Source organism: Rhipicephalus microplus, unplaced genomic scaffold (assembly GCF_043290135.1).
Source record: "Rhipicephalus microplus isolate Deutch F79 unplaced genomic scaffold, USDA_Rmic scaffold_160, whole genome shotgun sequence".
NCBI lineage: Eukaryota > Metazoa > Arthropoda > Arachnida > Ixodida > Ixodidae > Rhipicephalus > Rhipicephalus microplus.
In genome coordinates, this window is record NW_027464731.1 from 62041 (window position 1) to 87720 (window position 25680).

Below are 25680 nucleotides of genomic sequence, written 5' to 3' on the forward strand. Positions count from 1 at the left end.
CCTCCAAATAGCCTGACAGGAGCTTCGTAAACTGCCTGAAGCTCTCTGTGCTTGCCTAAAGAGTGCGATTGGTTTTCAAACACACTCCCTGCCGAATTACTTTACATTGCACAAAATACAACAAACTCCAAATAGACCTCATCGCCAAGCGTACGGTTCCATACCAACTCTAACTGGCACTGTCCCAGAGCCAATATTCCACAACGTCAATCACTCCAGTCTAACATACATGGGAGGCCTCGGTTAAGAATCTGGGCGAAAAAATCCTCTTTGACCATATACTAACCATCTAAGGGGAGGTCAGTACAGCCTCACTCTAGACGTGTGGCGGTTTGGGCTGATTGGTATGACATGACGATAGTTATAGCGCGAGAACAGAAGGACGACAAATAGTCTACTTCTTGTCCCTTTGTCGTTTTCCCGTTGCCGCGCTATAACTATCCTCACTCTAGAACTCAAACCCAAACAAGGCTTTCAAAATAAGTTTTTTTCTCTCTCTCCACAAAAATCTGAAAATAATGAAGCCAGATATGATATAGGGCACATTAATTGTACAGTCTAAATATTGTTTCGCAATTGGGATATGAGTGTGCGGAAAGTAAAGTAGAGGAGAACATCAGTGACCATGCAACCTTTGGCCTCGACTAACACTACCAGGCTTGCAAGAACATAAATGCCATATAAAGTGGACAATTACCATCATGGCCAGCGCTTGTAATTTACCACACCGACTAAACCTTGGAATTGGGGCATGCACAAAATGGCTGCCTTTCTAGCACGGGCGCTTGAATGAATGATAAAATGAAGGTTAAAGTGGTGGTACAAACCAGCTGGGATTTTCATTTTTGAGCACTTTACAGCTGCGAAAATTTCCATCTCAGAGCAGATTAGAGCAGCTAATTTTGCATCTGGAAGCACATTAAAGCAGCCAACTTCACATCCTCATTAATATGACATACATGAAACTGGCTGCAAGTGCGAAGTCTCTTCCATGGACTTCCCCAAATAATGGTCTTTAGATTATCATACCTGAACACCCGAACCTGTAGATAGGTGGCCAAAACTGCACAAGCATTCTTCTGTCTCTCTCTACTTTCCCATCTCTCTCACTGCAAAAATGCATGCTCACGACAGGGCACGAACTATTTTCTGCGTCAGAGGCGTGCGAAGGCCTGTCCTGTAAACAGTGCCCTTTGTTGGAGTCACCATATCTACGCTGCAACACATGCTTTGTTTTAGAAAGTTTATATTTCACCACTTATCCATCCTGTATTCCCTTGCGATCAGAGACAATATTTGTACATACGGCAAAATTCAAACTCGCTGTTGTAAAGCTTGCCAAGAAAACAAGAGACTCCACCAAGCCCTTCATCGTGAAGTTCTTAAGCGGCCCTGCAACACTTTTGGAGCATGGTCAGAAAAACCTGCCGATTGGAAGTAGAGGCTTCCCAGAACACGCGAGCCAAATGTTATAGCTCATCACGCGGCCTACAATTCTCAATAAATTAAAAAAGTCAGTTAAAAATTGCTTTCTCTTCCTTCGACAAATTATGAAAGACGCTCGAAAATCGCACATGGCAAGTCTATTTATCAGCCGTTGGCCGATTTGAACATGGCACACTCGGTCGTTATAGAGGTCGTCGCAAACGGCAACGACTTGTCCACGGGTGCAGGGCTCAAGGTCACGAAGCGCGCGTGACATACCTTGTTTGCCACTCCACTTCCTCCTTGCTTAGCTTCTAGCACTTTCCTCGGGAGGAGAAAAAAGAGGATGTGATTGCAGCGTATGACAAATCTTTGTAACTCCGCTCGTACTGGGTGGATTCTTAACATTTTTGCGGCATTGAATTTCTGAGGCAATGAGCTCTTCCAGTGAATTAATTTCATGATGACTCAAAAAAGTGTTTCAGAGCCCCTCAAAAGAGTGATTTTGCATACGAGAGAAAGCAGAAGAATGAGTGCTTGCTAATACAAGTTTCCTACAACTAACCCTTTTCAACTATATGTGAAAGCTTAGGTCCTCTTGTGTCGCTGTGTCATTGGACCTGCTTTTTCCTAGCATTGTCAAGAAGAGCTTAAAAACAATGGGGCACACAAACATGTCTTACCAAACCAATAACGATGCGCTTTGCACAGGCCACTAAAGCTGCCACGGCGATTTTCAAGAAGGACCTTTGTCAGCAATTCCAACTAGGCCATGCATAAGCAGGATTTCACTGGTTAAAGTACGATTTATTTTAGATAAATAAAGAAGTACACTTTGTATAGCTCCAAATTATTTTTTATAAAGTATGTAACAGGTGCGGTAGGACAAAAAAATAATTGTGAATTATTTCGAATGCATGTACAAAGTGTGCGTAATTTTCACACCCCTTTAGAGAAGGTCTAAAATTGCAAAAACAGTATGCAAATAAGTACAATGATTAACCTGTTTCTACTGACAATAAACATTTAGCAGAATTTAGCACTAATCGCACTGCGCCTTCCTCGTTCAGCCAGCACTATTGACAACTTCCCATTCAGTCAGTGTGAAGTCAAAATATGCCTACGTGGAGCAAGCAGAGCTCAGCATGCCCGGCGAGGGTCCTGGGCCAAACACGGCGGCAAGACGCCTCTGAATCCTCGGGAGTTCTTCCCGCCACAGCCGCAATGCGAGTGCGTCCTCCCGCCGCCGCCGTGAGAGTGCGTCCTGCCGCCGCCGCCGTGGGAGTGCGTCCTGCCGCCGCCGCCGTGGGAGTGCGTCCTGCCGCCGCCGCCGTGGGAGTGCGTCCTGCCGCCGCCGCCGTGGGAGTGATCTACGCCGCAGAAGGACAATCGGATGACAAGGTTGTCAACCAATCTTCTCAAACAAAAGCCCTGTAGACTACATGACACTAACATAGAGAAATGGTTTATTCTATTTAGCAATCGGTACATTACCACTCCTGATAAGAAGCAGTATAGTACAGTATTAAAGTAGTCAAAAAGTTAGCACATGCTAAAACACAGCTGAATGGTATTGAAAGAAGAGATTTGTGAGGGCTCATTTTTTACTTTACCCAACCATTTTGAAAGCAAGCAAATCGCAGAGCAATAGAAGGTACAGAGAATGTTAACTGTACTGTGTAATGTTAAGTGTACTATGTTGACTGTACAGAGCTAGATGGCATTCAGCGTAACGAAACCAGATTTCTGTTCCTTCTACATGCCTTCCCGCTCTCTCTTCTATTACACAGCTTGGCAAAAGCGATCCCTGCGCCACAGGTTTTATTTTTCTTCAAAAAGAATTGAAAGCAAATTTTTGTACATTAAATACTATGACTATCTACTAAATCTCGTGAAAATAATTATGGACAAACAATTATAAAGAAAAAAAGCTTGATGAATTGTTTGAAAATGCTTGGGAAAGTTCTCTCCTCGTGGTACTGTCAGCTCTAAAAAGGTGAGTATGAAGTAAGAAATGTTTCAATTGACATCAGCAAGCAGGTGGCGTGCAAGTACAGCAGGCCATTCATTACATTGCATGGCCACAAAAAGCCTTTATCGCCACGACAGATTTCATGTAGTCTATGCCCATGCTCCTTTCGTATGCTGTCTGCAAGCCGCTAATAGTGTCCAGTGTGTTTCTTTTTTTCTGCTGATATACTGTCATACACCGGCTGCTTGACCTTACACCTGTGTCCCTACATTCGCGAAATAGAAAGTGTCGGGGTACCAGCACACTCTGGAGACTACTCGCCTGAATGCTCGAGTTTTTTTTTTTTTTGTCAATCGGACAGGTGAGTCATTCATTTCAGGGAGGCTTGCAAGATATGAGCTGGTCTGTTTTCACGACATCCCCAATCATCATAAACTAGAGTGGAGGGCTTACTTTCCCCCCTGCACAAGTAAGTCAACCAAGGCACAGGAATGCATCGGAAGAAACCTGCAGATGCAATTTTTCCAGCCCATATGTGCTGAGAAACATATCACCGGAAGATATTAAGCCAAATGCAAATGGTGCCACGGCCGGATACTATGCGTGATTGTTTCCCCGGGCAGTGGGAAGTTGTTGACCAGCTCAGATCCAGTAAGACAAGGGTCGTGGAATGGGCAACACAGGTTGCCATGAACAACATGGAATCATCTGCACTTGCCTTCTAATGAAAATTTTCCGTCGAGCCTTACTTACACCAGCAGACCACTACGACACTAAAAGCAGCTGTTGTGGTACAAGTATAGCTTTGAACCACTTTCCTATATTCGAGCCACCCATGCACGCGAAGCCGCTCGTGGTCGCCTTCTGGCCTCCCAAGAAAACCAACAGCGTCGATAAGATCAAGGACACCGCTATGTGCACTTTTCGCCCGGTTCGTTGGTTCTGCTCTGGTCTCCGACCGGGCAGGTTGGCCTGTAAAACTGCTGACTCAGTACACAGGACCATACAAAGAGCTTCGTGAGGCGACTCCCGTCACTCATGAAATCGCTCCTGCTGCCTCGTCGTTTTCATCCACCCCTCGAAACAGCGAAATCATACATGTCACACATCTGAAGCAGTACCACTCTCCCACTGACGTCCAGATGCGCCGGTACGGCGCCTTTACCGACGGTAGTTCTACAAGTAGGCTGCCACTGTGCAAATTGTCAATGCACGTATGTATCCGACGAATGAAGGTCGCTTGCTGCTCGAGCGACGAGCCAGACTGGCCAGTGCTGCAACCACTCTTGCAAATATATTTTGCAAGTAACGTGGGCATTTACAACACACTTCTTCATTACCTTTACATAACCATCATCACATGGTGTTCCTCATCTTCATCGTTGGTGCATATAACCCTTGAGTCTGTTCCGTGCCTCGATGCGACAGTTTTTGGCAACGTCTACCAGGCCTAAAAAGGCGTGTAAAGGACTACATCTCAAGTGATGGAGGTTACTCCTCGATTCCCTGTCCCTGCTCACCCGCTTTACTTCTTGGAGCTTCACTCAAGTCGTCGTTTGGGCTACGTGTCCACCAGCACGCCAAAGGACGAGCCCTTAGGTGCTTCTCCCTTTAACCCTCCAGCTACGACTGCCACAGCTACTCACTCTTGGATCGTCAGTTGACCCCCTTGCGAGCCCCCCCTGTTTTCTGGACTCTGAAATGAGGACACGGATTGGCTACACCAATATGACATAGTGAATGCAGCGAACTGTTGGGTCGATCCACACAAACTCCGCCACATATCCTTTCATCTTACTGGCATGACGAAGACTTGGTTTTTTAATTACCAGATCGACTTTCCCGACTGGGACGTCTTCAAAGAACATCTGCGACAAGACTTTGCTAGTCCAGCAGTTCGAGCCAGCCTGGCAAGGAGAACTCTTGATGGTCGCAAACAACTACGCGAGTTTTATACCGCATATATCGAGGATGTTCTCTCTCTCTTTGTCAACGCGTCAACACCTTCATGACCGAGACAAAGTGCACCATCTGTTCAAAGGCATAGGTTCTCTTGCCTTGAATGCTTTGGTCACAAACGACCCAACTACCGTTGCTTGATTGACGTTTTATTTTATTTATTACATACTGCCAATACCTTTAGGAATTATTGCAGGAAGGACACAAACTATAAACAAATAAGGAAAAAAGACAAAAGGAAAAACACTGCGAAATAACATAAGTGTTTTTTTCTTTTTTCCCCTTTTTTTGTGCTGAATGGCAAAGTTAAGATAAACAGGAAAATTCACATTAGCTAAACATTTATACACAACTGTGAAATCTGTTTAGTGCTGACACAATATATCAATATACTTGCGATTATACAATCATAGTTACACATTAGTACGTAAGCTTTACAAAAAATACGAAAAAAAATATACATTCTATGCACAAGTAGTGGAATGTGGGTAGCAGAATACCAATAGTAGTACACATCGCTAAGGAAAAATGCGAAATATTTGTAGTTTTATGTTTGTGCATCATGTAAGTAATTTTCAAGTAGTGATAAAAAGGTAGTTAGTGAGGTGGTATTGGTAGTAGTAGAAGGTAAGTCGTTCACTGTCGTATGGCTAGCGGAAAGAAAGTACTTAAAGCAATTTGTATGAAAGCGTTATTCATTTAGGGTGTATGTGTGCTTTAGTAGAGTTATTCTTGTGTCAGAACTAGAGATATACCGTATTTACTCACATAATCCTCGCACTTGCATAATTCTCGCACCCCCCACATCGCCCTAGAAAAATACGAAAAAAATTTTTTCCTCGAGTAATTATGGCACCCCCGAAAACTGCCGCAATAATGTCTGCTCGTTCCAGCCACTGATGATGATAGCGCGCGCCATTTGGCGCCATCTCTTAAGCATCAAGCGTACTATTGCACGGAGATTCAAACCAATCCAAGCCAACCGAAGTGGCCAGTGCGCGTTGCGGCGTGTTTTGTATGTTGCGTCGGTTATCTTGGCACGTTATGGGGCGATACTGAAGCCACACGGCTGCTTCAAGTTGCAAGTGATAGATCATACGCTAAACAACGGCAACAGGGCCGCCGGTAGGCCTTTCGGAGCCTACGAGTTTTGTGTTCGCTACTGGTGACGACAGCTGAAAGCCACCAAGACGCGTTGGGCCTGCCGTGTGCCTAAAGCTGGGTTTGATGGTAAATTAGAAGTGTGGCAGCTTGGGCTAGTTGGTATGGCATGACGATAGTTATAGAGCGAGAACACAACGACGACACAGAGACAAGAAGGACACGAGCGCTAACTTCCAACTGAGTTTATTTTTATTGCGCAGAGCACGAAAATATATAGAGGAGACAGTAACCATTTGATAAAAACGATATGGCACAATGAGCAGAACACGAGTAAGAAAAAAAAAACACAAAAACAAAGGCACCGAAAAACAGCAAAGAAAAATCTAGAAGAAAACAAAACAGAAAGGTAAAGATGATATAACTACCTGCCCGCACCGAAACCTTCGAGGAACCTGCGTTCCTTCTCGGACAAAGCCACGGAAGGCTTGCTAACACAAGGCACCTGTTCGCGTGCCATCTGCGCGGCCTCGACAATGACTCGGGTGCTTTCATCTCCGTGTTTGCACAGAGTCGCTGTGTCCCTTTACCTCTACTCAGTGATCTTTTATTGGCAAAAATGGGCAAAAAACTGCAGGAAAAGTTAGAAGGCTCGCATGTCGTCAAAATATTCAGATACGTGGACGAGTTCTTGGTTCTTCTAAATTGTAATTCTTCTATGTTTCACTCGTTTGCGACTCAAACTATAGGTGTATTCAAGATTGTTTAAAGCCTCTTGTGTTGACACATGAAATGCCCGATAATGACAAGTACGCTTTTTGTATTTAAATCTGGTTTTTAGCTCACAGGACATCTGTTGGTGTTATGAACCACGTGCGCAGAAACCTCTACTTCCCTTTTCTTCCGCTCACAGTAAGATAGTTAAGCGAGGCATAGCACAAACCTGCCTTGAGAATGCTTTAAATAGGTCGTGCGCCCACAATATCTCTGCGAGCTTCAAAGCTCAAGTTTCCCGGCTTAAGGCTTCAGGTTTCCCCGAGGCGTTTATCGCGTCTGTTGCCGAGACGATCCTGCGAACTAATAAGGAAGAGCAGAGGAAGCGACAGAATCTGAACAACACGGATACAAAACGTGAAAGGATAGCCGTGATTCCATACATACGCCAGATGTCACACAGGCTCAAAAAAATCGGAAAACAAGTTGGAGTTCGTGTCCTGTTCTCCGCACCATGCAAATTAATCAGCCTCACCAAATCTACAAAGCCCCTGAAAACGCAATCATCAACGGAATGCAGAGTTCAACATCGAAACAGGTATGCGGCCTGCTCCCGGGAAGTTGTGGTGCTTGTTATGTCGGAACGACCGGAAGGTGTCTGAACGATCGGCTGAGAGAACACGCGAACAATTTTAGAAACGGGAAAGATGGTTTTCTTGCCCAGCACTGCACTGAGTGATATTGTGCTCCCCTCTTCAAGAACACAGCGACGCTGTACAAACACAGACATGAAAGCACCCGAGTCATTGTCGAGGCCGCGCAGATGGCACGCGAACAGGTGCCTTGTATTAGCAAGCCCTCCGTGGTTTTGTCCGAGAAGGAACGCAGGTTCCTCGAAGGTTTCGGTGCGGGCAGGTAGTTATATTATCTTTACCTTTCCGTTTCGTTTTCTTCTAGACTTTTCCTTGCTGTTTTTCAGTGCTTTTGTTTTTGTGTTTGTTTTTTTTCTTACTCATGTTCTGCTCTTTGTGCCATTAGGTTTTTATCACATGGTTACTGTCTGCTCTATATATTTTCGTGCTCTGCGCAATAAACTCAGTTGGAAGTTAGCGCTCGTGTCTTTCGTGTCCTTGTCTCTGTGTCGTCGTTTTGTTCTCGCGATATAACTATCGTCATTGATGGTAAACTTTATTTCTTCAGAAGAAAACTTTTCAGAAGTATGCTTCAGCCTCGAGAGACTGTGGTTTCATTTTCAAACTATGAAAACACACCGTTTGGTGTAGAATAGTGGAAATAGAGCAGGCTGTAGCACTATCGATCATTCAGCACAGCTGTCACATCACTGCCTTCTGTCACAGCCCTTGCGCTAGATGGCAAATGAGCTGTAGCACTTGACGCATTATCGATAACAGATTTCTATAAAGAAAAACTATAGAATACCATTGAATGTTCAGGTATCTCTAGCAAACACATGAAAAGTGAAGCAACATCACTGCAAAATAAAATAATTTAAAAACAATATGAAAGAATACATACGGAGAGTCCTGTACAGATGACTCTGGGCTGCAATGGCGACGCCCACACCAGCGCGACGACGGCCGCCCTAAGAAAAAGTAAGACCGCAAGTTCAAGATGCTAAGCTGCACTGAATGACGAGAATGCTTTGACGACATGTAAAAAAAAAACGCATTACATGATGTCCAAGCAGCCAGCTTTTCTATTGTTTGAAGAGGTCAATTTCTTTGTTACTATACAGGCGACACCTTAGGTGCATTAGAGTTGCTGACCACAGGTGCCGTGTCTCTGCCTTGCTATTCCAGGAGAAAGCGAACAAAGAAAGGCAAGAAAGAAAAAAGGTCGTGAGTATGTTCTACACTAGACTGTACAGACACAAGCAACACTGTAGTATAGACCACAAATGATGCTGGTAATTGTCTACAGACATAGCTTACAGCTACTAATGCACCATTCTAAAAAAATTATCAGTGAATTAACAAGGCACAGATACAGCCATAGTCTTCATGAGGCAAGCCATCCTCATCGAAGTTGCTAGTTGCACCCGGACCACTGGTGGCACATTGTGTTCTTTGCACGGCAGCCATAACGCATAAGAAGGATCTGCAGCAATGGTGAATACACAGTGAAATTTCAATGCAACAAATCTCAAAGAACCGCTAAATATTATCCTTTATTGTGAAGTCTTTTTAAAGAAAGTAATAAAAATTTGCACAAAAATAGTAAACATTAACTCATGAGCCGCATACCCATGCTGTGTATACATTATCGAGCAACCACATTATGCTCAAATAAGTGCGAAAAAACGAACTCGAAGTAATACAGAACCAGTGCACGTTTATTTGAAAAAGAGGGCAGTCTATCTTGATGTGAGCAGCTCGACTGCTGGAAAATAAACTATTACGGTAAGCAGGCGCGTCCTTCTTGCGCACTGCGAAATGTTAGCAGTTAATACGAATTCTTCACGTTGGTTTGCGTGCACTGTTTCAACGTAGTCTTTACTCTCGTCGCAGTTTCCTTACCACAATGGATGATACGGATCTTATCGGTCATTAGCTAAGCTCGCATGCACGCTTTGTGGAAGCACTGTAGGTTGTGTGAGAGTTTGTACAGCATGAGCAAGTTATTATCAGAGACTTCAACCAATAGGTCTCGTATTGCATTTTTCACCGTCTAAGCATTCCTCTCGTGCCGTTTCCGTAGCTCATCTTGAATGTTCAACCACCAACAAAAAGGCTAGAAACCAGCCCGCATGTCACAAGCTGCCTGACAAAAGCAAGGATGACGGGGTAAAGGCTAACTTGAAAAGCAAGTTCCAGACGATGATGATGACAACAGGGCTATCGCACAATTGAATAGTGCAGGCAAAGAGAAATATGTCAGCATTCTCATCATGACGAGAGTGGCAGCTACGGAGCTGGGCATAATGTTAACAGCCGTGAATAGCTTCTTAAAGTCGTTATTCATCATTTTGGAGTGTTCTGAAAATGTAAGGGAGACAAAAGTCGATAAATTATTCTGAAACATGCAATATTCTGAAATTAGTAGTGGTGAAACATTTTTACAATAAACCAATGGACATTTGGAAGGGAATTTTCGAAAAAAAACATTATATTGAGGATTGCTATGACGAGATTCGACTGCACAGTGTACTATTTTTGGAGAAGTGCTCAAGGTTGATAATTTGAACAACCATGAAAAAAAGAAGATTAAAATGAAGAATCCACAAAATGAAAGTAAGCTCATGCTATGGAGACAAATAACAAAGAAGTAAGGTAGATCCCCACCAAGGAGCCTTTGCAACAAGGTAATCAAGCCTGCCTCCCAACACACAAACAGCAGTATACAAAAATTCAAAAGCTCAGTTATTACGAAGTTTCATAAGATGTCCATGAGCAATACAGTAATTTGACAATGAAAAGTGGCAAAGGACTTCATACTTTAGCCAACAGATGATTCATTGGCACAGTCATTTCCCTTCTTCCTTGTGTAATGTGTTTTGCAAATTTTACTTGCTCTATTATCGCAGCAGCAGCTCAATATCTTCTTATTTTCCAGCATTGGTTTACCCTTGCACTCTGAGCACTGGGTGGGTAGGTGCCCATTTGTATGCATTTCTTTTACTGAGAAATCATGTTCACACGTGCACATGTTGGCACATCTTTCCATTTGTGCCACACAACTTTAGCCACATGACAAATGTATTTCATATACCCCTTTAGCACTGCATTCTGCATATGATTTCGTGTAGTGCTTCTTGCACCCTGTTTTCGTGGCCACCTATGAACGTGCACAAGACTGCAAGCTCCTTAAGCATAAAACTTCACCTCATGTCCATGTCGTTTCCCAACCTTCTTGTGGTGGTACAGCATTGTATACACATGGGCCACAACTATATATGTCTTATCGACCTTCACCCTTCGAGAAGGAACATTAGAGTTTCTGGCCTTCGACAAAGCCCCCGCACCCTCGTAGCACAAGCACAGCCAAACTTTTTGAACTGGGCATGCGCAAAGGGGCATTGTCTAATACTGCTACAACAAAATTTTCGCCACGATGAATAATTTGCGATTCCCTGTCAGCTGCCCATCAAGTACACAGTTCGCCGGTGTGCCGCCGAGCTGGTGGGCTCGGCAGCACACCGGCGATGGGTCATCCTAACCCACTTGACTTCTTCGCTACGCAGTTCTTCGTGCTGCCCTGGATCCTGATGCTACTGCAGAACTTCGACTAGCCTACCCGGTCTCCACTACCATGCGGCGCTGACCACCTGCCTGTGAACGCGTCACCTCGCCATAACGGGGTGCGCCAGCCCGGCCTGTACTGTGCACTGGAATGCGCGCATCACCGCCAAACGCTCTCACTACGGTTGCCTCGTGGTCATCAGCTGGCATCTTGGATTTCGGGCACGCTATCTTCCGACAGCGCCACCGTTCCTTGGAGCACCAATATAAACCCTGGGCAGACGGTCACTGTGCCTAGTGGGCTCGGCGGCACACCGGCGATGGGTCATCCTAACCCGCTTGACTTCACTACGCAGGTAACGAATTACCACTGCCTTTACGCTAAGCGAACTGGATGCCGATCATTACTTGTTCTGCTGAGCCCACGGCGCTCCATCTCTGTAATTCTCGATTGTGCCAAAATGCTGTTGAAATTGATATTAGCAGGTGATATTGAGACTAATCCTGGACCTAGGAATGAACACTGTGTGGTGTCTAGTGACATGCTTGATATACTGAAGACATTGCAATCTGGGCAGTCGGCCATGCTTGAGCAGTTAGGTTCAATCAGATCAACCCTTGATGAACATGAAAAAACGTTCAATGACCTGAGCTCGCGATTGACCAAAATAGAATCCGACTTACTATCACTTTCAAATGTTCAGTCTCAATTTGAAATCATTGAAAGTGTTGCCACTAACAGCGCTGCTCAGGTAACTAGGCTGTCTGACCGGATTAGCCACATGGAAAGCACATCCCGAAGGCGCAACCTGATCTTTTACGGGTTCAGTGATGTGCGAAACGAGGCGTGGCATGTTAGTGAATAACTGGTTACTGATCTCTGTTACAAAAGCCTGGGCATGACTATTCGAAGTCGTGACATAGAACGTGCCCATAGACTCCGAGCTTATCGTGAGGGGAAATGGCGACCGATAATAGTAAAATTTGCCCACTTCAAGGATAAAGAAGCACTCCTTTCGTCTAGCAGTAAACTGAAAGGCACAGATTACGGCATCAGTGAAGACTTTGCCCCGGAAATTCGTGTAGCCAGAAGGCGCCTCATTGAATTTGGAAAAGCACAGCACTCACCGTTTAAGCTCCGTTATGACAAGCTTATCTGTGGCAGAAAAACATGCAGAGGGCATTGTCAAGGTCATTGACTCCCTGAAGTGTTCTTCATCCTGCGGTATTGATGGAATCAACGCGAAAGCACTAAAAGTACAAAATATGCGTGCAGTGCGATTCTTTGTATTATCTTTCAGCACTCACTTGACACAGGTACAGTGCCAGATGATTGGAGGACAGGGAAGGTCATTCCAGTCTTCAAAATAGGTGACCGGTCTTCCCCTGGAAACTACCGTCCCATTCTCCTCACCAGCATATGCTCCAAGATCATGGAACACGTCATCTACTCTTAAGGGGAGATGAGAGTCGAAAAATCGCGTTTAGCAAAATTTTTCGTATATCCGAGTTTTATTGCATTGTAATCTTCAACCCTTCTTTCATCTGAAAATTTCAAAACTAAATTCGAACCGCAAAATACAAAAAAATGTGTATGAAGGCATCGCGGTGGCTCGAAATTTCGTGAAATTGCGCCGATATTGGCCATCTTTGACTGCGCGCTGCTCCCCGTCGCAGTGCCGCCCGCCATCGCGATCACTTGGGAAAGTTGCGTCCGGCCTTCTTCGTACAGCTCCGACGACCGCCAATTTCGTACGTGGGCAAAAAAAAAAAAAACGAGGCCTTTTTATTACGTGGTTTGAGCGGTTTGAAACGCGCTGCACCCTAAGCCGCATCGCCATTGGCTACCGAGTCGTTGTCAGCTGTGTTGGTGGCGGCCATCGGCATTTGGTCCGCCTGCTTTTCTGCGCGTCTACGCATATTTCCGCGGTGACAAGCCCGAAAAAGTGCAACGCGAGATCGCAGAAGTTTCGAACGAGGCACAAGTTCAAGGGAAGGTGGCGTAAAGCGCCCCGAACGTCGGCGACGAACGAGAACGCGCCTACGTGTGCTAGGCCTGACGGCGGCATCGACGAGTGCGCGAGCGACAGTGGCTGCGATGAAGGGATTGACGCTGCGCTTTCTTTCGTCAGAAGCTCGGCTTCTTCGAAAAAGACGCAAGACAGCGCGATGAGGTTTGTGCAACGACAGTTTCGTGCGACACCCTCTTGCTGACAGCACTTGTGGCAGGTGCGGCATGCCCTGCTTGCGGTATTCAAAAACTTGCCGTTCGGGAGCCGGCAGAAAAGGGCAAGGGACTTTCGTCGCTCCTCGAACTTCATTGCGAAAACAGCGAATGCTCAGCAACTGTTCTTTCGTGCTCCTATACGTCACTGCGTGTTACGGCGGACGGCAGCAGCCGAGTGAGCCAACGGCACAACAGTGGGAGCTCCCGAGATAGTTTTGCTGTAAATGTGAAGGCGGTGGTGGCTGCACGTGCTGTCGGCATTGGGCATGAGCAATTGTCGAGATTTTGCTCCATTATTGGACTCCCAAAGCCAATGCACCACCGAGGATTTTTTTCTATACCAAAGAAGGTGCACACCGCTGCCATGACAGCTGTGAGTGAAAACTTGCGCCGATCCAGAGAGTTGACGAAAGAAGTAGCAGGCGAAACTGATGTGGCTGTTATGTTCGACGGCACTTCGCAGAAGAGGGGCCACAAAAGCCACAACGGGATTGGCACAGTTATCTCCTTAGATACTGGCCTCTGCTTAGACTTCGAGGTCATATCAAATTACTGCCTGAAATGCAGTAGGCACAAGGATATGGGCCCAGACGAGGAACTGTGGCAGGCATTCCGAGGCCCAGTCTGTGAAAACAATGCAGACTGTTCCTCCCATGCCATGGAAACGGAGGCTGCGATGCGCATTAGGCAGAGAACATTGACTTATGACACCCCACTGCATTTCATGACATTCTTGAGTGACGGTGACAGCAAAGCATATAGTGCAGTTGCAGGGTCAAAAGTCTATGGTGCTGTCAATATAGAAAAAGAAGACTGCACTAATCATGTGGCCAAGAGACTTGGCACCGCGCTACGGAAGCTGCATGTGCCATTACCACGAGGGCAGAAAATGAAAGAGCCAGCCATGCAGAAGCTCCAAACATACTATCAGATTGCCATAACAAGCAACAGGGGGAGTGTACGGGATATGTACACTACAGTATGGGCTTCGTACTTCCACTCATGCTCTACCGACAATGCTGGCAGCCACAAGTTTTGCCCTGCAGGAACAGAGTCGTGGTGCAAACATCAACGCGCTGAAGCACTTGGTGAACCTGCACCACGTCACACACCTCTCCTGACAAAAGCACAGGGATTGGCTGTTTTGCCCATTTATAAGCGGCTAACGGATGAGAAGCTCCTTGCTCGATGCATCAAAGGGAAAACCCAGAACGCATCGGAATCCCTGAACAGCAAAATTTGGCTACTTTGCCCCCAAGACTAAGTTTGTCTCCCGAACGGTTGTCGAGACTGCCGCAGCTATGGCAATCCTGTGGTTCAACAAGGGTCATGCTACTTTCGAGCACATCCTGGAAGAGCTCAACATACTGCCATCTAGAGATCTAGTTACTTTCAGTGATTCCCGCGATGCGAGGCGCATCAAGAGATTGTCCGAGCATCTGACAGCAGAAGCAAGGGCCCACCGTCGTCGTGGAGTGAAAAGGGCACGGCTAGAAGAAAGTGCTCGCAAGGACCGTGAGGGCACAACCTATGCTGCAGGAGAGTTCTAGTAACTTGCAGTGCTTTTCAAAGTTCTGTTGAACATTATGGCCAAAGATTATGCATTTCTAACAACTCTGTGATAAAAAAAAAAAACTTTCAAATGCGTTTTTCTGCTTTTGCAGTTTTGCGTGATCTGTGCTTCTTATACACGCTACTTCGTATCTTTAGAATTGACATATCTCTATGAAATTTTGCACATAGCATGATGAAGGCCCATAGAGTGCAAGTATCCATTCAGATTGTCAGTGCTGCTTGATTATGTTTTTAAAAAAATACGTAACATTAAAAGCCCTTTGCAACTAGAGCCATAGTAAATTTTTTTGTATTATTATTGTATTTTACCTTTTTACACACAAAATTAATATAGTTTTTTGCACTCTACAGTTCCAAAGGATCATAGTCAGCTATATCTGCATGCTTTATCTCAAATTTTTATAGGTCAGAATTGTTGCATAACAATGGCCATATTTTGCAGTATCTGACCTGCAGAAAGAAAACCGAGCAATCTACATGAAAATAAATGACATATTTGAAAAGAGGAGAAAAAACTCTATTAGCATGCCAATTTGTGTTAAATTCAGACTCTTATTAAAGAAAATCGTTTTTCGGGTAGCATTTCCCCTTAACACCAAGAAATGTACCTTTGCTAGCAAGACAATCAAAGTTCTCGGCCACCTTGTCAGCAAAGAAGGAATTCGAGGACAGCGGCAAGCTTCTCGGGGTCGGGCCGATTTTCCTCGTCCACTACGTCAAAAGGACCTGTGCAGCTTTCTTGGGTTATCTTCTTACTTCCGGCGCTTCATACGTGGTTTTGCGGAACTTGCGTCTCCGCTTCATCAACTCCTCGCAAAGAACGTCTCCTTCATTTGGTCCGAAGACTGCGAAAGCGCTTTCACGGCATTGAAGCAAGCCCTCACGTCGGATCCGGTACTGTGCCACTTCTATTACACCGCACCCACCATCCTTCACACCGACGCAAGTAGTCATGGTCTCGGTGAGGTACTCTTGCAGCATGACAAAAACTCACGCGAACACGTCGTTGCTTACGCAAGTCGTGCTCTTACCGCTCCAGAAAAGAACTACACTATCACCGAGCAGGAGTGCCTTACTGTTGTTTGGGCAGTGCAAAGATTCCGACCATATCTTCACGGCTGGCATTTTACCGCCGTGACCGACCATAATGCCCTATGCTGGTTTTCATCGCTGAAAAACTTATAGGGTCGCCTTGGTCGCTTCGCTTGCAGGAGTATGATTTCGATGTCGCCTACAGATCTGGGAAGAAGCATCAAGATGCTGATGCTCTATCGCGCTGTCTTTTGCCCAGCGAAAGCAATTCACCATCGATACTCCAAAACGACAGCACCTCTCCAATCGCAGCGCTAAGTTCATCACCTGCCACCCTATCCGTCCTTGTTTCACAACAACGTGTCGACCCATACTGCCACACCATTGTTGACCGCTTGCCCGGCTCTACTACTCTTCCAAACGCCAGACTCCGTCGACAACTTGAACAATTTAAGCTCGTCGGTGATGCTTTATGTCGCTACATTTACCACATCGATGGCAACAAGGGGGTACCCGTCATCCCACGTTCTCTGCAACGTGAAGTTCTGGAAGCTGTCATGATGATCCAACCGCTGCTCATCTAGGCTTCCACAAGACTTGCGACAAAATTCGAAGTCGTTGTTTTTGGCCTGGCCTCTCTTGCGCCGTCGCTAAGTACGTCGCCTCCTGTGTCCATTGCCAACGGCGAAAACGACCGACAACTGCTCCGGCTGGCTTAATGCAACCTCTTCCTTGTCCCGCCTCACCTTTTCTAGTCGTTGGAATCGACTTGTATGGCCCTCTTCCTATATCATCCAATGGGAATTGCTGGATTGTCACGGCAGTCGACCACCTTACCCGCTACGCAGAAACAGCTTCTATACCATCTGGAACTGCCACTGAGATCGCCGATTTCTTTCTTCGCCACATCTTTTTGCATCATGGAGCTCCACGCATTCTCCTAAGTGATCGTGGCAAAGTCTTCCCATCTTCCATTGTCGAGCAAGTTTTGCGTGCCTCGAACACTGTTCACAAGACCACTTCTAGCTACCACCCGCAGACCAACGGATTGACTGAACGGTTTCATCGGACCCTATCGGACATGATCGCCATGTACATTCACCCCAACCACACGAACTGGGATGCAATTCTACCCTTCGTGACATTCGCCTATAATACGGCTGCTCAACGCACTACCGGCTTTTCTCCATTTTTTCTCGTCCATGGTCACTCGCCAAGTTTCGCTCTAGATGTCTCTTTCCTTTCGGCCCCTGCCCCCTCCACGGCTCCTTTCTCTGAAGAATTCCTATCTCGTCTCGCACACTGCCGTCACCAGGCCCGTGTTAACACCGGCCTCTCTCAAGACACTCGAAAATCTCGCTACGACTCGTCTCGCCGTGTTGCGAGTTTTTCCCCTGGTGACGAAGTTCTTCTATGGACTCCACTACGCGTCCCCGGCCTATGCGACAAATTAATCAGGCGCTTCATTGGGCCATACACGGTGATCGAACAGACATCTCCTGTCAATTACCGCGTTTCTCCTCTTAGCGCCAGTCCTGATCATCGTTGCCGAGGAACAGAGATAGTGCTCGTATCTCCTTAAAAGCCTTATGCGCGATGCATTTCATAATACTGTCAAGCGACCAGGCAGCCGCTTTCACCGCGCGGGGGAATTAGTGTGAGCGCGACAAGCGAATGACTCTTTATTCTCTTTGTAATCATCATCACCTGTACATCTTTATATCTAAAAATATCATCACCAGCATGATTTAGCTCGAGCCTGGCCGAATAAACCAGTTCCTCAGAATATTACTAAGTATTACGAAATTGGAATGCGACGATTGTTCAGCTGTGAAGGGACTAACTTTCACTTAGAAACAGGCCGTATTTCAGCTTGTTCGAGCTGCAATAAAGCCTGCAGCTGACAATATGCAGCTCGAATCAGGCTTATTGTCTGCTTTGCTGCTAGGAGGTGTGCTCCATGTCGGCGAGTTACAAGTTGGCCGACAGCCTGCAACACTGCGCTGGAACCACCAGCTACTGGTTCCATCAGCTGCTGGTTCTATCAGCTGCTGGTTTCAACACCTGCTGGAACCACCAGCTACTGGTTCCATCAGCTGCTGGTTTCAACACCCGCTGCAACCACCAGCTACTGGTTCCATCACCTGCTGGTTCCATTACCTCCTGGGAATGTGCCAATAGACCAGCACTGCTGGAAGCAATAGCCAATCAGCAGGAAAGTTTCACCTGGGTCCTGATGGTATGTGAAGCTCTGCAGGTGGTAACTGTCCAGAAGCTTCAACCAACCATTACAGCAGAAATATTTGCATCACCGTACGAGACGCTTGCTGCGATTTCTAACCAAAATACAGCTGCTTGCACTAGTTCTGAAAAAGCTTGACAAGTTTTTAGAGCACGAAATTGGATGACATCAGAGCAAAAGCTCATTTATTTAAATTCAAAACGTGCTTCAGTGTTCCTCAAAAGCGAGCAGCCATTCTGATTACTTGCAGTGCAAAACATTTCAGCCGGTCATCGCTAGGAACATGGTTGACCAGAACGAATGTTATACGAAAGATGTCCTCTCACCATGAGGCGGTCCCTGGCTGCGACGCTGGCCAGGACTGGCTGCCTCTGGATCCTCGGCGGGCTTGGCCTGCTCGAAGGGGCTCTCCAGGCGCCTCCTCTTGCCACTGCTGCTCTCCCTGGCCTCAAGCTTTCGCTTCTCAGCCAGGTGCTGCCCCTGCAAGAGCTGCCGGGCATGGCTTCGCAGGAAATAGCGAGGCAGCTCGCTTCCTGCATCAGCCTGGCCCACCGCTGGAGCCTTGGCGGCTCGAGCGTTCACAGGGGCAGCGCTGTGGGAAATAAATGTGCACATTTTTCTTTTTCTGCTTAACTCCGCTTGAGCAAGTGAAACTGCAATGGCAGAATTTTGCTCTTTATAAACAGGCTCTCTCTCTTGCACTGGGTTTACTTAGCGATAAAAGACAACAAGTTTGAGGTCCGACCCAGGTAAATGACCAGCTTTAGAAAAGTACAGACGTAACATTTTCTGGAAGGAGCAAGTTTAGCACAATTATGCTACCATGGCTACCATGGTAGTAAAGTTCCTACCACACAGACTAAAACAGCATCGACATAAAAATGCCGAATGTTTTTAGATTTGAAAACAAGGATTGCGTCAGCTGCCCACTGCTGATGCAGAGTGCAAATGACTTCATTGCGGTGGCAGTCCTCTTGTGAGAACCGATCTACTTAAATGGGAGGCTACCCGGGATACCTAACTTCTACGAGCTAAGCTCCCTAAGGCGTGGGTCTGTCCATTCCTTGTATGTACCTGACCGCCTATAGTTCCACCTTTGCAAACTGCCCACTACTTCGTACTTGCAAAGATCCCACAACACCCCATCACCAATCGACCACTTCATCAACCATGAAGCCGTTATAATGAAGGCGGAACAAAAGCGACATATAGCTACCACTTACAAATATTAAAATTTTCTGTATAAACATATACAGTGTTTGTCACGTCTTTTATGATGTAGTGGGCGATATTGGCGGATGGTTCATGGTTTAGCGAAGAAACCCTCCAGTACTTCACCCCACTCATCATTCACTCCTTGGATATGCGGCGATTTTTTTATTTGCTAAGATATCTTTATAAAGCTTTTGGGGTATGTTCATACATTACCACTAAAGAAAGTACACATTTTCATAAAATTCTGTTCATCGGTTGTAGAGTTACTGAAGTCTAGCCCAATGGCTCACAAGTGTGCCTGATAAAGAGCCGGCACAAATCTTTTAATGTAACAGCTTGCAAACTGGGCTAGATTCACAATGATGGGGCTACTTTCACAAAAATGGGCAAGTTTTGTGCTTTTTTACAATAAAACGTGACTGCAGATGCACTGCCATGGTCATATATAAGAACACAGCAATGTGCAACTTTAATATTGCTAACATCACACTGTGGTCCCAAACTCTAACAGCAATGTGCAACTTTATATTGCTAACATCACACTGTGGTCCCAAACTCTAGACTCTAAAACACGGACACAAGCAGCGAAATCAGTAAAGTCTATGTTGCACAAAAAATTACGACGACTGTGGCTCGCCGTATACCTGAGCTCTGATTGCAAAAAAAAAGGACTGAAAAGCTTTCTATCAGTGTTCCTCGGCAATTAAGCCAACACTGAAGAGACTCCTTGCAGCAGGAATTCTGTCGTGGAGAGCATGCCACTCATCATTGCTGATGACTAATGCGCATGCCTCAAACCCAACAACACCTCGCCCCCACTATACATGAAAAAAGCTTTTATGTAGACAGGGCCACACACAACCTCGTGCCCACGAGTTGCCATTGATGGATTCATTAAGAGCGTCCTGTTGTGCTTTCCTAATTTGTATCTGCCAGCCCTATGATCACCTTTCCATTCAATCAGTGGGAATCCCAAAATGTGCTGACGGTGAGAAAGACTGTCTTGGCACTGACTGGGCGGGTGGAGTTGCCTGTAGGGTGAACAGGTTCACGACACTACCCTGAATAGCAAGCCATCTGGAAGAGCCTGGCCTTCCAGATGAGGCGCTCGCGCCAGGCGAGGCATTCCTGTGCATGCATGATGGGCTGCAGAAGGCCAATTGGGTGACAGCACGGTCAAAGCAACCTTTCTAAATAAAAACACTGCAAACTATGAGAGCACTAAGTGCACTGTTTTTTATGCTGCACAAACCAACACATACCGTACCATTTCCAATTATTAACAATACGGAATGGCGATAAAGTGGTCAAAAAGTCAGCACAGGCTCTAAGTTGCTATAAGTGGCTGGCCAGTACAGAAAGGGCTCATTTCTTTCTGCAACTACATTCCTTCCATGCCAATAGCATAAATGCCATAATGCAAGCCATCACACAGGATGAACATGCCTCTCAAGAACTCACGGTCAGGACAAGCTGGCAGGCAGCCTTACGATTCTTCCTCCAGAACGAACTCCCACCAAATGTACTGGTTTAGATCACTACTTATGGATACCATAATCTCGCTACATTAGTAGGGCAACTGCCAGACCCACGTTGAGGCTTCAGTACCTTAATGTTCACATACTTCCCAGGGTTGGCCTGTAATGCTCGAGTTTTTTTTGCCAATCGGACAGGCGAGTCATTCATTTCAGGGAGGCTTGCAAGAGATGAGCTGGTCTGTTTTCACGACATCCCCAATCATCATATACTAGAGTGGAGGGCTTACTTCCCCCCTGCACAAGTAAGTCAACCAAGGCACAAGAATGCATCGGAAGAAAACTGCAGATGCAATTTTTCCAGCCCATATGTGCTGAGCAACATATCACCGGAAGATAATAAGCCAAATGCAAACGGTGCCACGGCCGGATACTATGCGCGATTGTTTCCCCGGGCAGTGGAAAGTTGTTGACCAGCTCAGATCCAGTCAGACATGGGTCGTGGAATGGGCAACACAGGTTGCCATGAACAACATGGAATCATCTGCACCTGCCTTCTAATGAAAATTTTCCTTCGAGCCTTACTTACACCAGCAGACCACTACGACACTAAAAGCAGCTGTTGTGGTACAAGTATAGCTTTGAACCACTTTCCTATAATCGAGCCACCCATGCGCGCGAAGCCGCTCGTGGTCGCCTTCTGGCCTCCCAAGAAAACCAACAGCGTTAATAAGATCAAGGACATCCCTATGTGCACTTTTTGCCCGGTTCGTTGGTTCTGCTCTGGTCTCCGACCGGGCAGGTTGGCCTGTAAAACTGCTGACTCAGTACACAGGACCATACAAAGAGCTTCGCGAGGCGACTCCCGTCACTCATGAAATCGCTCCTGCTGCCTCGTCGTTTTCATCCACCCCTCGAAACAGCGAAATCATACATGTCACACATCTGAAGCAGTACCACTCTCCCACTGACGTCCAGATGCGCCGGTACGGCGCCTTTACCGACGGTAGTTCTACAAGTAGGCTGCCACTGTGCAAATTGTCAATGCACGTATGTATCCGACGAATGAAGGTCGCTTGCTGCTCGAGCGACGAGCCAGACTGGCCAGTGCTGCAACCACTCTTGCAAATATATTTTGCAAGTAACGTGGGAATTTACAACACACTTCTTCATTACCTTTACATAACCATCATCACATGGTGTTCCTCATCTTCATCGTTGGTGCATATAACCCTTGAGTCTGTTCCGTGCCTCGATGTGACAGTTTTTGGCAACGTCTACCAGGCCTAAAAAGGCGTGTAAAGGACTACATCTCAAGTGATGGAGGTTACTCCTCGATTCCCTGTCCCTGCTCACCCGCTTTACTTCTTGGAGCTTCACTCAAGTCGTCGTTTGGGCTACGTGTCCACCAGCACGCCAAAGGACGAGCCCTTAGGTGCTTCTCCCTTTAACCCTCCGGCTACGACTGCCACAGCTACTCACTCTTGGATCGTCAGTTGACCCCCTTGCGAGCCCCCTCTGTTTTCTGGACTCTGAAATGAGGACACGGATTGGCTACACCAATATGACATAGTGAATGCAGCGAACTGTTGAGTCGATCCACACAATCTCCGCCACATCTCCTTTCATCTTACTGGCATGACGAAGACTTGGTTTTTTAATTACCAGATCGACTTTCCCGACTGGGACGTCTTCAAAGAACATCTGCGACAAGACTTTGCTAGTCCAGCAGTTCGAGCCAGCCTGGCAAAGAGAACTCTTGATGGTCGCAAACAACTACGCGAGTTTTATACCGCATATATCGAGGATGTTCTCTCTCTTTGTCAACGCGTCAACACCTTCATGACCGAGACAAAGTGCACCATCTGTTCAAAGGCATAGGTTCTCTTGCCTTGAATGCTTTGGTCACAAACGACCCAACTACCGTTGCTTGATTGACGTTTTATTTTATTTATTACATACTGCCAATACCTTTAGGAATTATTGCAGGAAGGACACAAACTATAAACAAATAAGGAAAAAAGACTAAAGGAAAAACACTGCGAAATAACATAGGTGTTTTTTCCCCTTTTTTTGTGCTGAATGGCAAAGTTAAGATAAACAGGAAAATTCACATTAACTAAACATTTATACACAACTGTGAAATCTGTTTAGTGCTGACACAATATATCAATATACTTGCGATTATACAATCATAGTTACACATTAGTACGTAAGCTTTACAAAAAATACGAAAAAAAATATACATTCTATGCACAAGTAGTGGAATGTGGGTAGCAGAATACCAATAGTAGTACACATCGCTAAGGAAAAATGCGAAATATTTGTAGTTTTATGTTTGTGCATCATGTAAGTAATTTTCAAGTAGTGATAAAAAGGTAATTAGTGAGGTGGTATTGGTAGTAGTAGAAGGTAAGTCGTTCACTGTCGTATGGCTAGCGGAAAGAAAGTACTTAAAGCAATTTGTATGAAAGCGTTATTCATTTAGGGTGTATGTGTGCTTTAGTAGAGTTATTCTTGTGTCAGAACTAGAGATATACCGTATTTACTCACATAATCCTCGCACTCGCATAATTCTCGCACCCCCCACATCGCCCTAGAAAAATACGAAAAAAATTTTTTCCTCGAGTAATTATGGCACCCCCGAAAACTGCCGCAATAATGTCTGCTCGTTCCAGCCACTGATGATGATAGCGCGCGCCATTTGGCGCCATCTCTTAAGCATCAAGCGTACTATTGCACGGAGATTCAAACCAATCCAAGCCAACCGAAGTGGCCAGTGCGCGTTGCGGCGTGTTTTGTATGTTGCGTCGGTTATCTTGGCACGTTATGGGGCGATACTGAAGCCACACGGCTGCTTCAAGTTGCAAGTGATAGATCATACGCTAAACAACGGCAACAGGGCCGCCGGTAGGCCTTTCGGAGCCTACGAGTTTTGTGTTCGCTACTGGTGACGACAGCTGAAAGCCACCAAGACGCGTTGGGCCTGCCGTGTGCCTAAAGCTGGGTTTGATGGTAAATTAGAAGTGTGGCAGCTTGGGCTAGTTGGTATGGCATGACGATAGTTATAGAGCGAGAACACAACGACGACACAGAGACAAGAAGGACACGAGCGCTAACTTCCAACTGAGTTTATTTTTATTGCGCAGAGCACGAAAATATATAGAGGAGACAGTAACCATTTGATAAAAACGATATGGCACAATGAGCAGAACACGAGTAAGAAAAAAAAAACACAAAAACAAAGGCACCGAAAAACAGCAAAGAAAAATCTAGAAGAAAACAAAACAGAAAGGTAAAGATGATATAACTACCTGCCCGCACCGAAACCTTCGAGGAACCTGCGTTCCTTCTCGGACAAAGCCACGGAAGGCTTGCTAACACAAGGCACCTGTTCGCGTGCCATCTGCGCGGCCTCGACAATGACTCGGGTGCTTTCATCTCCGTGTTTGCACAGAGTCGCTGTGTCCCTTTACCTCTACTCAGTGATCTTCTATTGGCAAAAATGGGCAAAAAACTGCAGGAAAAGTTAGAAGGCTCGCATGTCGTCAAAATATTCAGATACGTGGATGAGTTCTTGGTTCTTCTAAATTGTAATTCTTCTATGTTTCACTCGTTTGCGACTCAAACTATAGGTGTATTCAAGATTGTTTAAAGCCTCTTGTGTTGACACATGAAATGCCCGATAATGACAAGTTACACTTTTTGTATTTAAATCTGGTTTTTAGCTCACAGGACATCTGTTGGTGTTATGAACCACGTGCGCAGAAACCTCTACTTCCCTTTTCTTCCGCTCACAGTAAGATAGTTAAGCGAGGCATAGCACAAACCTGCCTTGAGAATGCTTTAAATAGGTCGTGCGCCCACAATATCTCTGCGAGCTTCAAAGCTCAAGTTTCCCGGCTTAAGGCTTCAGGTTTCCCCGAGGCGTTTATCGCGTCTGTTGCCGAGACGATCCTGCGAACTAATAAGGAAGAGCAGAGGAAGCGACAGAATCTGAACAACACGGATACAAAACGTGAAAGGATAGCCGTGATTCCATACATACGCCAGATGTCACACAGGCTCAAAAAAATCGGAAAACAAGTTGGAGTTCGTGTCCTGTTCTCCGCACCATGCAAATTAATCAGCCTCACCAAATCTACAAAGCCCCTGAAAACGCAATCATCAACGGAATGCAGAGTTCAACATCGAAACAGGTATGCGGCCTGCTCCCGGGAAGTTGTGGTGCTTGTTATGTCGGAACGACCGGAAGGTGTCTGAACGATCGGCTGAGAGAACACGCGAACAATTTTAGAAACGGGGAAAGATGGTTTTCTTGCCCAGCACTGCACTGAGTGATATTGTGCTCCCCTCTTCAAGAACACAGCGACGCTGTACAAACACAGAGATGAAAGCACCCGAGTCATTGTCGAGGCCGCGCAGATGGCACGCTAACAGGTGCCTTGTATTAGCAAGCCCTCCGTGGTTTTGTCCGAGAAGGAACGCAGGTTCCTCGAAGGTTTCGGTGCGGGCAGGTAGTTATATTATCTTTACCTTTCCGT

The 25680-nt window shown here is 46.0% G+C and overlaps 1 protein-coding gene across 1 annotated transcript in view; it reads right to left on the reverse strand.

The window, feature by feature from the left end:
* The window catches only part of LOC142791309 (uncharacterized), a 129130-nt gene that overhangs the window by 59374 nt on the left and 44076 nt on the right, over positions 1-25680 (reverse strand). Inside the window, exons 5-7 of the mRNA XM_075885473.1 lie at positions 18773-19038; positions 8708-8774; positions 2550-2795 (exon numbers count right to left, since the gene is read on the reverse strand). Of these exons, the coding sequence (XP_075741588.1) occupies positions 2550-2795; positions 8708-8774; positions 18773-19038 (579 nt within the window). The remainder of the gene's footprint in view (positions 1-2549; positions 2796-8707; positions 8775-18772; positions 19039-25680) is intronic.